This window comes from Suricata suricatta, chromosome 10 (assembly GCF_006229205.1).
Source record: "Suricata suricatta isolate VVHF042 chromosome 10, meerkat_22Aug2017_6uvM2_HiC, whole genome shotgun sequence".
NCBI classification, from domain to species: Eukaryota; Metazoa; Chordata; class Mammalia; order Carnivora; family Herpestidae; genus Suricata; species Suricata suricatta.
The window spans coordinates 97,459,718-97,471,543 of NC_043709.1; the positions used below are offsets into that span (position 1 = coordinate 97,459,718).

Sequence of the window (11,826 nt, forward strand, 5' to 3'; positions counted from 1 at the left end):
GCCTAAGCGGCCACCGCCCGCGGCCCCCGCCCCTTCCCAGGCGGTCGTCCCCCTCGCCCCCTTCTAGCCTCTCCTCGAGGCCAGCGGTCCCCCCTAAATGGGTCCCGGCCCGAGGCCCCGGCCCGACGCGGGGCTGCGGGCGGGCTGGGCGGCGCGTCCGGCGACTCGCACAGGAAAGCGGACGGCGAAGGGAGGGAGCTTGGGAGAGGGGGATGGGAGAAGGGAGGAAGAGGGAGAAGGAGGGAGCGCGGAGGAACGGAGGAGAGAGGGGCCAGGAGGGAGACGCGAGGGAGGGAGCGCGAGGCAAGCTGCGAGGGGGGAGAGAGGGGGATCCGGAGAAGGGGAGGCGCTGTGCGAGTAGGCCGAGGCCGGCCGAGGGGGCTGGGGCGCGGGGAGGGGTTCGCCGAGGTTGAATGTGGGGAACCAGAGGGCTAGGTGGGAGGGGCCGTCGGTTGTCAGGGCAGATAAGGGGAAGACTGGAGAAGTTTGGGGGCAAAAGGGTCTGTGGCAGAGGGGAAGTGGGAGGTTGTGGGTGTATGGCAGAGATTGGTCTTAATGGGGTTACATTGGAAAAATGGAGCTTATATGGGGACCCTGGGGGCAGTGAGGTATGTGACAAGGGGAGACTAAAGCTGAGGGTGACAGCGTCTGCGGCAGACATATAGCTGGAGAGGTATGAGGGGGAGATTTTGAGGGAGAATGGGATGGAAGTTTGGGGTCTTGGGGAGGGGAAGAAATTGAAAAGGTGGAGACATATATAGGAATATGGGGTTTCTGGATGAAAGGAATTTGGAGGTGATTGGTATTAGGAACATAATAATGTAAGAATTTAGGGGTGATGATGGAGAGCTGGAGAGAGTCAGTCTGAAGGTGTCAGCATGGAGAGAAGGAGAAAGGTGAGGAACCTTAGGAAGGTTTGAAGGAGGTGGGGCCAGATGCATATTCTAGAGGGACTGGGGTGCTGGGTGGCAAAGGAGTATGGGGCAAGACACAGGGATGGCTGGATTCTGGGGGTGGGGGTTTTCCAAGAGAGCTGAGGAGGGTTTCGGTTGACAAGACCAAGGTGGATAGAATGGAGTGAGGGTGGAGGGGGAAGTGGGTAAAGACAATCAGAAAGAAATGTAAGATAAACAAGGCCTCTGGTGGCTGTATGGAGGAGGGAAGGTCAGAGATGGGGAGAACTAGAGTGGAGATGGGAAGGGAAGGCAGTAGAAGGAAATGGCAGAAATGAGGGAAGGCTAGCCCCAGTGTAGGTAAGGGATTAATTTATGGGAGTGGGACACCATCTTCAGGCCCTCCTCTCTGGTGGTGTCTCTATTTCCTTCCCAAACCTGTCTGAAGTCATCACAGACAGTACTCTTGGCCACAGAGAAGGGGTGGGGTGGGGATTAGGCTCAATGTGAAGCCAAATCCCTAGGTGCCCCGGTTCCCCAATCCCAATCATTCTACTATGGAGACAATCGCCACTCCACCCACAGCTGTCCAGGCAGCCATTTCTAGTCTCTAGCCTAAAGCCAGCCCCCCCACCCCCCACACCCACCCCACCAGTCCACCACCAATGTCTTCTTCTAGCCTGTCTCCCTGGCCCCACACCAAGCAGCAATTCTCCCAGGACAAAGGACACCAAGACACTGGGTGATTTTTGGCAGCTGAGATTGGGAAAGCCAGAGAATGGGAGGGAGGCAGGCTGGGAAACTGGAAGAGCTGGAGCTGGAGCTGGAGCCTGGATTGGGAGCCCTTAATAGCTCTCCAGGTTTGGGGTGGGAGTAGGGTATGTGTGGGGCCAAGCCAGCTAGAGGCCAAGGATGGGCCCTGAATGGCAGGATCCCACCAGCCTTCTGGGAAGGAAGGAGATCTGCTCGTAGCATCTCCATGGGGTTAGCCTCCTATTTCCTTGGGCCAGGCTCGGCCAAATTCAGGGAATACCCAAAGTTTTAAAGCACTGGGGAACCTCTGCAAAGGCTTTCTTGGCTAGCAATGAATCCCCACTCTTTAGCCTCTTCATTTGCCACTTTTCTACCCCACGCCCAGCTTCTGTATTCCTCAGGGCCTTCCACAGACCAGGCCAGCTCCCTGTCCCCCTCTCCCTAGTGATCCTGCCCTCCCTTCCTCAATGCCCTAGAATGGCCCCTACTCCTTCTCCCCACCCCCCAACTCTGTTCCAAGGCTCCTCCTACTGGCTCCCCATTGCATTTCCTCTCTTTCTGCACTTCTCAGTTCGGTTTCCCACTGGGCCAGGGCCTAGGCTCTTCCCAGCTCCCTTCTAGACGGAGTTACTCTCTCTAGTTTTTTAACCACTGAGGAATGGGCTAGGATGGTGACACACCTGGGCCTAAAAGAAAAATTTAGGCATACATAGGAACAGAAGACAGGGAGAGTCAGAGAAGCCAGGACCTACCCCCTCCCAATTCCTCCCCTACCGTAAGACCAGGTTCACCATTCAGCTTTGGGGTGCATCTCACACACACACACACACACACACACACACACACACACCACACCACACACTACCACTACCACCCCTCACCCCAGGCCCCCACAACCCACTGGTCTCCAGGCAACGGCACAAAGGGAAAGTGGAGAGAGGGGCCCAGGGAGGCCCAGACAGAGCCAGCTGTAACCCAATCCAACCCAGTACCTGAAGGGGGGGCATGGCTTCCAGAGAAGCCCACCCAGCAAGGAGGGAGGAAAGGACAGAGGTTAGGAAATGTGGCTTCCCCCAAAATTATCTTGGTCAGTCCAGGAGTTGGAAAAGATAGATAGATATCATGGACCCCAGAGAAAACTGAGAGGCACAGAGGCAAGTACAGTGTGCCCCAAGGGGAACAGAAAAGGACGCCAGGAGACAGGAGAGAAGGGAAAGATGAGATGCTCACACTGAAATTAAGAGGCACGGAGGAGCAGGGGCAAGAAGCTCTTCGAACTGAAAATGGCTGAGGTGTCAGTGACACAGGAAGAGCAGTGAAATGGGTCCTGCCCGTACAAGACTAAAATCCTTTTCTAGTCCTAGAGCTGGACAGGATGGCAGGGCGCCCAGGACCAGAACTCTGAGTAGAAAGAGTAGGAGGCCCATAGAGGGGATGGCCTTGAAATTCCTCCCATCCCACCCCTAGCTCAGGGGGAGTATGGTGTCCCACAGAACCTTGCCTCCCTCTAGTGGCCACAGCGCCTGGTGCGGAGCCCCTACCTGCTGGGCTCTGCTCTGTATCCCAGCCCTGTGAGAGGGATTCTCCCCCTGGGTGGTTCCTGAGTCCCCATCTCAAAGTCAGGGCTCCACTGGAGCCGAAAGGTTATAGTGGGTCTCCAGCCACACACTGGGGCCCTACTCACAGGCCAAACCAGCACTCGTGGTCCTGACTCCAGATTCCTGCAAGGCCTTCTCAGGCCCACCTCTGGTACCATCCTTCCCTCCCCAGTTCCCCATCTTGCAGGGGGTGATAGCCACACAGTGCTGCTGCACCCCACAATGGCCAAGATTATGTTGGGGAGAGGCCCAGTGAGGGAACTGCTCCAGCCCACAGCTTTATCCCTTCTTTGGTCAAGGCCCTATAGGAATTGAGAATGCTTTGGACCCCTTTTCCCAAAAATGCACACATACACACGCACACACAATTTTTGACAGTTCTAGGAATTCTTGGACTCCAGATTAAGAACCCTTCATTGATCCGAGTTCTGGGGCCAGGCTTACTGCTGAAAAGGCAGGGGCAACACGGGGAAGGGTAGGTAGTACCACCGTCTTAGCCATACTTGGGTTTCTTCATCTTTTTGTATCCCCCCAGCTCTGCTGTCCAGTATCACCAACTTCTGGGTGCTCTTTCTTCTCTCCCCTCATACGGACGAGAGAAAGACTCTTCAGACACAACAATGCACTGTGAATCAGACTTTAATGGAGGTGCTCATTGCAACGCCACAGACGTGGTGGCAACTGTGGAGCGTGGCACAGGGGAGCAAGACATTGCTCTGGTGCAGCTGGAGGAAGAACAGGAAAGCCGGGGCTGGGGAGAGAGCGACGAGGAAGAAGTCCCCGGGCAAACAGCCCCACTTTGGACTGAGCCGGCTTCGGTTAAGGGCTGGTAGACACGAAGGAACTGATGGCAAGACCCTTTTCTGTTACCCTGCCGTTCCAATGCCAGCAAGACCTCCCACCCCAGGCCATCTTGGAATCTACAGCCCCATGAAATACACAGGCGCACACAAGTAATCTCCAGTCAGGCCAGGTTTTGGCTCTGGAGTTGTGAAGAAATGATGAATTAATTAACAAGATGAATGAACAATAAATAAACAAATAAATAATTCATTGAAATCTTAAGCCAGGCATGATCATGCGGCCAGCACGCCCCTCCCCCTCAGCACTGCACACTCCCTGGCTCAGATGCAACATGGAAAACTCTGGAAACAGCAGAAAGCACAGTGACACACGGCCCCTCTCTCTACACCTCTCCAGCCAGCCCTGATGCACCTGTACACAGACCCTTACTGCTCTTCCATGGGGACTCCCTTATAATCATCAGTCCCATGGCTAGTTTTTGAGGGAAGAGAATAGAAAGGAAAGAGAAGTGGAGAGTGTGGAGCCTAGAGCAGGGGAGAGCACAGAGCAGGGGCCGGACAAGCCAAGGAACAGTGCAGCAGCTCAGCCGGGGTGTCCGGGGTCAAATATCACAGAGCAAGACAGGAAGAGAGAGGATCCAGGAGGATGGGGGAGAGGTTCCAGGTCTCCAGGCAAGAAGAATCACAGCACGCTGGGATTGCGGAAATTATGTCCTGCGAAGCGAGCTTCGTCCCCTAGCTCTTCTTCGATTCTGGGAGAGATGAGCCAGGAAAGAAAGTCAGGGAAGCAGGTAGATCCCACTTCTCTTCCCAGGAGGCCCCAATCCTCTCCAAGCCTGTCACACCCCCTGCTCCTTCATCCTGGCCCAGCGGGGGGGGGGGGGGGACATTCCCGGACTTTCCCGGACCCCTGGGAGCCAACAATCAGGCCATCCATTGGTAAACCCATCATTCAAAAACAAGTATTTTCTGGATATCTACTGTTCTCCAGGTCCTGGGTATCAAAGCTTTTAACCCTCTGGGCCCCAGGCTCACATCCCCTGGGTCTCCTCACCTCATGAGCTGGTTGTACTTAGCCAGACGCTCGGAACGGCACGGGGCACCAGTCTTGATCTGAAACATCCCCAAACATACTCAGCTCAGTGGCTGCCCCTTCACCTCCTGAAAGGAAACTTACACTCCTTTGACATTCTTCTGATACCCATAAACACCTGGAAGAAGAGACCCACCTGAGAGAACCCACCAATTTCACAAAGATCGCCCTTGCACTCACCTGGCCTGTGCACAGCCCCACCACCAGGTCCGCGATGAATGTGTCCTCAGTCTCTCCTGAGCGATGACTCACCATGACCCCCCAGCCATTCTCCTGGGCCAGCTTGCACCTGCAGCCATACACCGGCACTGACTCCCAGCCCCTCACCCTGGGCACTCCCTTCCCGGCCCCCAGGTGGTCTATGGTAAGAAACACCTGGCCTGGGGACATCTGGGTGGTTCAGTCGGTTAAGCGTCTGACTCTTGGTTTCAGCTCAGGTCATGATCTCACAGTGTCATGAAACTGAGCCCACATGGGGCACTGTGTTGGCATCATGGAGCCTGCTTGGGATTCTCTCTCTCTCTCTCTCTGCAACCCCCGCTCCCCTACACCAACTCACGCTGTCTCTGTCTCACTCAAAAATAAATTTAAAAAAAAAGGAAAATACCTGGCCAGAAGCTCTCTGGGAGGGGCACAGGGCATGGAGTGGAGGGGGATGGAGCCAAAAGAGCTGGGAAGGTTACTGCAGGTTCCCCACTCTCTTCAGCATCTGTGCCAGGATGAGGCTGGGAGTACTTGCCAGAGGTATCCTGTAGAAGCAGGGGCTGGGCAGGGGAGAGCCAGGGGACACTCACGCTTGGATGGCTTCAGTGACTGAACCGATCTGGTTGACCTTGAGCAGCAGACAGTTGCAGGCCTTTTCCTCCACTGCCCGCTCAATACGCTTTGGATTGGTCACTGTCAGGTCATCACCCACAATCTGGATCCCTACATTGGCTGTGAACTTCGACCAGGCAGCCCAATCATCCTGGTCAAAGGGGTCCTCGATGGAGACCACTGCGGAGAGAGCAGGAGGGGCTGGTGACCCTCCCCTGGGCTTGCCTCGGGCAGGAACACCTAGCCTGTGATTCCCCAAAATGGACAGACCCCTGGCTAACTGAGCCTGCTCATCCTTGCTTCTCTGCCTCTGAAATAAGTCTGCCTTAACTGTCTCTTACCTAGATTCTCTTGGAAAACCTTCCACACAATGCAGAGTACCAACCACTGTACGATCATGGCTGAAAACCTCCCAAAAAACAAGGATTCAGAGCCTTTCTTAGAAACACCTCAGCATTTTCCCACCTTCATTGCCAGGAAGCTTTCCCTCCAGGCTATTCTAAATCCCTCATTCTGCATTTATGTCTACTTTCTCTTGCTCTCTCTCAGGGAAATGGACACCCCCCAGGCATGGGTCACAACCCTCAGGAAGCTTGGAGAGGGTAATTCAGCTCCTCCTCAGCCTTCCTGTTCTATTCCCGAGCCTTTCCAGCTCTACTCAGCATCCGCAGCTTCATAGTCAAAAACACTGATAGGTACAAGCTCCCTGCTGGGCCCAGTCACCTGCTCACCATCACTGCTTCCTTCCAAAGCCAACCCCATGATCCCAGTAGCTTTGGGCCACATGACTTTAATCAGGACCAGAAGTAGATGAAAGACATTCACCGTAAGTACCTGCACATTTACATTACATACAAAGCCAGTCTCTGCAGAAGGCTCCTTCACCCTGTTTCTCAGGCTCTGCTTAGGACACCTCCACCTGGCACCCAAGTCAGCGCCCCACAAGGCCCAAGGCTGCCCCACACATCCATGCCTGCCCCTTGACCCTTGCGCTGCCCTCCCTCCCACAGCCCTTGTTCTCACCAGGATAGTCCCTGACAAAGTCCTGGTAGAGGGCCCCCAGCTGGTCCCCAGTAATGTATCGGGAAGGATCAGCAGGAGACTTAAAGTCCAAGTCATATTTGCCATCACGATGAAACTCCGAGGCAGCGACGTCCATGCCAATGACAATCTTCTCTGTGTAGCCAGCCTTGTCAATGGCCTCCTTCACCAGCTCCAAGGCTGGGGATGGAATATAGTGGGATCACCAGCAGGAAGGGTGGGCAAAGAGAAATGTGAAAAAGAAAGAAATTCAGAACCAAGGCACAGGACTGGTGCTGGGAAGAGGCCTGGTTACAATCATTGTTGGGGTCATCCCCGGGGCTGGGAAGAGCAGGCCATCTTCTAAGAGGATAGAAGAATGGAATTCTGTGCGTAGCAGGGTTTTTTTTGTAAATAGCTATAATTTATTATGGGCTAACTATGTCATCTAAGTACAATGATGCTAAGAGATAGATACTATTGTTATTCCCATTTTACAGACAAGAAAGACAAGCACAGGGGCGCCTGGGTGGCTCAGTCGCTTGAGCATCTGACTTCGGCTCAGGTCATGATCTCATAGTTCATGGGTTCGAGCCCCGCGTCAGGCTCTGTGCAGACCACTAACTCGGAGACTGGAGCCTGCTTCAGATTCTGTGTCTCTTTCTCTCTTGGCCCCTCCCCTATTCACATTCTATCTCTGTCTGTCTCTCAAAAATAAATAAATGTAAAAAAAAGAAGAAGAAATACAAGCACAGAGAAGCACAAGAAAGATTACTAGCTAGTAACTCTTCAAGTCAAAGTTCAAATCCAGGCAATTTGGCCCCAGAACCTGAACTCTCAGCCACTTCTGTTATTGTTTTCTTTTCTTTCCTTTTTTTTTAATTTGAGAGTGGGGAAAGCAGAGAGAAAGAGAGCGAATTTTAAACAGGCTCCACACTCCATGCAGAGCCCAAAGCGGGGCTCGATCCCACAACCCCAAGATGATAACCTGAGCCAAAATCAAGAGTCAGACACTCAAATGACTGGCCACCCAGGCACCCCTTGCTGTTATTGTTTCTATTCATTATATAGCTCCTCCTGCAGCAGAGAAAAATTAGGGATCTTAGAGACCTAAGAGGTTGGGGAAAGAAATGGTGTAGACTCAGAATAGAATCCCTACAATACAGTGTATCTCATCAAACTGAGAATCCTACAGAGTTCAAGTCCAGGATGAATCCTCCAAGTCACTTAGACCACCTCCCAGCATTCCCAGGGGCTCTAGTAAGAACTTATAGTTGCTAACAGATCTGGCTGGACAGGTGAAGACTGTCCTCTCAGACCTGCCTGTGATTGTGGCAGGCCCTCTGAGACGCATTCTCAGTACTGGTTCCTCTTTGAGCTAGCTCAAGGGTCTCCCACCCGTACCCCTCAGGATCTGGGGGACTGTGTGGCCCTTCTTGATGTCCAAGGACAGAGCAAACTTAAAGCAGGGAGTAGAGCTCCTAGCCTCACCTTCACTGTTCTCCAGGATGTTGGGGGCAAAGCCTCCTTCATCTCCCACATTGGTGGCATCCTTGCCATATTTGTCCTTGATGACCCCCTTGAGTGTGTGGTAGACCTCCGCCCCAAGTCGCATGGCATCCCGAAAGCTCTCAGCACCCACCGGGAGGATCATAAACTCCTGCATGGCCAGTTTATTCCCCGCATGAGAGCCACCATTGATCACGTTGAAGGCCTGGGGGCCACAGGACAGAAAAGTCACAGAGCCTATCCCCCCTCTGCCCCTGGGATGTTAACCCAAGATCCCAAACCTGCCCCAGCTTCCCACACTCACTCTCAAGTCTCCATCCTTTCTCTTTAGCTGCCTCAATGCACTCCCCCCATCACTCTTCACAAGGTTTCATGCTCCCCCACCCACCCCTGGGAGAGGCACAGGCATGGCGCAGTGCTCACCGGCACAGGCAGGATGAGGTCGGAGTTCCCGGCCAGCTGCGCAATGTGGCGATACAGGGGCAATTCGCGCTCGGCCGCCCCTGCCTTACACACGGCCAGGGACACACCCAGGATGGCATTGGCCCCAAACTTGGCTGGGAGATTATAGAGGAAGGCACTGAGCAAAATATCCCCTATGTTTCTGAGCCCTTGCCTCCACCTCAACACCCCAAAAGGAGCCAGTAAAAGGGCCCCTCTCCTCCCTCTCCACTCCTGTGACACCTTATCAGTCCTCTCCTGAAAATAGCAGGAGACACACACACACACACACACACACTCGACATGATGGGAAAGGGCAGAGAGTTCCACCTATTTCTAAACATCTTGAGACCACAGCCGGTCTCCTGCCAGCTCCCCCTCTTCATGCTGCAAAGTTCTTCTGTCTAAGGTCACTCTCTCCCACTGCAGTTAAATTCATCTTCACTTGCTCTGGCTTTGAGGGGAGAATGCAAGGTGGGCTAGTCCTGACTGCCTTCCTAAGGAAGTTCGCACAGCGCTGGCCCCTTCAGTCCCTGTCTGCTCCACCAGCCCGCCCGCGCACACCTCCTCACTCTCTCCCAGCCCTGGCTCACATTTGTTCTCGGTCCCATCCAGCTCCAACATCAGGTTGTCCAGCTTCTCCTGCTCCACCACGGACAGACCCTGCGGGCAGAGCCACCATCACCCCAGGCCAAAATGGAGGCTGGGCCCTGAGGCACAGGGCCCCACCCCATTCCCACACAGGCTCACATCTGGCCAGTGTCCAAGCAGGTTCCTGGGAGGGCAGCCTGTCTGGATTGGGGGCCTGAACCCTATGGGAGCAGGGGGCAGCAAGGAGTCTTCCTACACTCTCCTTGATAACTCTGATTTCCAAGAGGTGGGCCTTTCTCGCTTTTCTCCCTCCTCCCCTAATCCAGAATTCCTTCACCCTGGTCCTGCCCACCACTGCCCCCAGCAAAGGGCAGGACTCACTGAACTGATGAGGGCTGGAGCAATGGTGGTGTTGATGTGGTCCACTGCCTTCAGGACACCTGGGGAGAGGCAGAGAGGCCACACTGGGTCAGTCTGGGAAGGGCCAGAAGAAGGTTGCATGCAAGAAGGGGGCTGAGGACTGGTGTGACATAGGAGCACAAAGCTGAGGGATGGGACAGTCTGGAAAAGAGAAAAGATCTCACCTTTGCCTAAGTAACGCTGTTTGTCCCCATCCCGCAGCTCCAGGGCCTCATAGATACCAGTGGAGGCTCCACTGGGCACTGCAGCCCGGAAAAGACCTGGGAGAGGAACATGAAATAAGGAGGGACAGAGAAGGACACTACAGGGACCAGGGACTCCTCCAGCTTTCCAGGTCTAAACTGCCTACCACATGCAGTCATATCCCCACACTGTTCCCTAACACACACACAAGCACAAGCAGTGGCCTGATCTGCCCAGTTGAGGTCCCACATGTACAGGTAGGAACCCCCAGATATAAAGCTAGGAAGGCAGCACACATATGCACACACGCGCACAGGTGCACACACAGGCCTACAAGGCAGGGTATAGCCCATCCACTAAAATAGAACGCAGAGTTCAGCCTATCTGGGCTCCACTGGACAGGAAGTATCCAACCCCCAAAATCCAGACTTGTTAACCTGGTACAGCACCCCATCCCCATTGGGAATCAAGGCAGCTTTCCCTCCCTGGCCAGGGGAACCCCAGCCTGAGGGCTGTGGGAAGCCCATCCCCTGCCCACTACCTTTGGCGGTGTGCAGATCCACCTCCACCGTGGGATTCCCACGGGAGTCCAGGATCTCCCGGGCCCAAATCTTCTCTATAGACATGATGGCTGAGATCTTGGGTGGAAGGAAAGGACAGAGAAAGAGAGAGGTTTAGAGAGGTGGAGCTTGATCAGTGGGAGGGGCCAGAGGCTGGGAGCAACGGGAAAGAGGTTACTGCAGTGGGTGGGGGGTGGGGAGGAGCTGGCTGCAGTCCCGGCTTTAGAAGGGATCCCCCCCACCCCATGGGGAGAGAAGGTCAATGCAGTGAGGAAGGGGAGGTCACTGCAGTGGGGGGCGGGGTAGGATCTAACCGGTGAGAAGGGAGGACACCGCAGTGAGTAGGGAGGGGCGCTAGCAGAGGTTCCCTAACCCCCCTCGGTAGCTCCAGCAGCCCATTCGCGGTGGGGTTCCCCCAGATTTCAGAGTGTAATGGCTGCCAAGCTTGCATTTCTCCTTGTAGGCAAAAGATGATGGGCTGTCTGGGGCCTCTCCTCCAAGACCCTCCTCCCCCGCAACTTAACACCCCAACCCCATTCCAAGATCCCGCTCTCGGTCCTAAACATACGTCCCTCCTCTTCCCAAGAGATGTACAGTAGAGAAGTCTGGGGAGAGGGTCCCGGAGAAGCCCTGAGCCCCTGGGGGTTGCAGCGGGAAGGGAGAAGAGATCTGGGGGGAGAGGCAACGCTGGGCACATCCTTCCCCCCACCCGCCCGCCCCTAGACAAATTCTCCCCTCCTCCCATTCCTCCCCCATCCAGCGGCGAGAAGCAATGTAGAAGGAGAGGGGCAATGTGGGGGAGGAGTGGAAGAGAGGGGAGTCTAGAAGTCTAGGGATGCTGAGGAATTGGAAGAGAAGACGTTTCTCCAGACGCAAAGCCAGGGGACGTGCCAGGATAAAAATGCACACCCCAGGGAGACCCCGAACTTAACAACGACAGAGCCAAAGGCGAAGAGGGGCGTGGGGAGAGGGGCAGGCAAGGGTGGAGAAGGGCGCAGTTCCAAACAGGTGCGGAGAGGCCTGACGCCCAAATGAGGAGGGGGCGACCGCCGGAAACCGAGAGGAGCTGGGTCCCAGAAGGCCTGGGAGGGAGGGTGCCTGAGGGAGGTGCGGATGACTGAGCAGGTGCGCGGCGCCACAGGGCGA

The 11,826-nt window shown here is 55.0% G+C and overlaps 1 protein-coding gene and 1 long non-coding RNA gene across 2 annotated transcripts; one reads left to right on the forward strand and one right to left on the reverse strand.

Moving 5' to 3' along the window:
• Positions 1–497: 497 nt before the first annotated feature.
• Positions 498–4,309, forward strand: LOC115304665. Its single transcript, XR_003914545.1, has 2 exons — positions 498–896; positions 3,780–4,309. It is a non-coding gene; the product is annotated as an uncharacterized LOC115304665 (long non-coding RNA).
• ENO2 (enolase 2) lies at positions 3,866–10,784 on the reverse strand. The gene is made up of 11 exons (XM_029954938.1): positions 10,662–10,784; positions 10,102–10,197; positions 9,899–9,957; positions 9,520–9,589; positions 8,909–9,042; positions 8,468–8,690; positions 6,980–7,177; positions 5,935–6,136; positions 5,321–5,429; positions 5,102–5,160; positions 3,866–4,799 (listed from the first exon to the last, which is right to left on the reverse strand). Exons 1-11 carry the CDS (start codon positions 10,744–10,746, stop codon positions 4,730–4,732), a joined length of 1,305 nt encoding a protein of 434 aa, XP_029810798.1. The 5' UTR covers positions 10,747–10,784; the 3' UTR covers positions 3,866–4,729.
• Between the last annotated feature and the right edge of the window lie 1,042 nt (positions 10,785–11,826).

What these genes read in the sequence shown, in the direction of transcription:
- ENO2 (XM_029954938.1), bottom strand. Translation starts at nt 10,746, where the DNA reads ATGTCTATAGAGAAGATTTGGGCCCGGGAGATCCTGGACTCCCGTGGG. An exon ending in ACAGCGTTACTTAGGCAAAG is followed by an intron (nt 9,958 to 10,101) that starts GTGAGATCTTTT and finishes GCCTCTCCCCAG; the next exon opens with GTGTCCTGAAGGCAGTGGAC. An exon ending in GTCACTGAAGCCATCCAAGC is followed by an intron (nt 5,430 to 5,934) that starts GTGAGTGTCCCC and finishes GTATGGCTGCAG; the next exon opens with GTGCAAGCTGGCCCAGGAGA.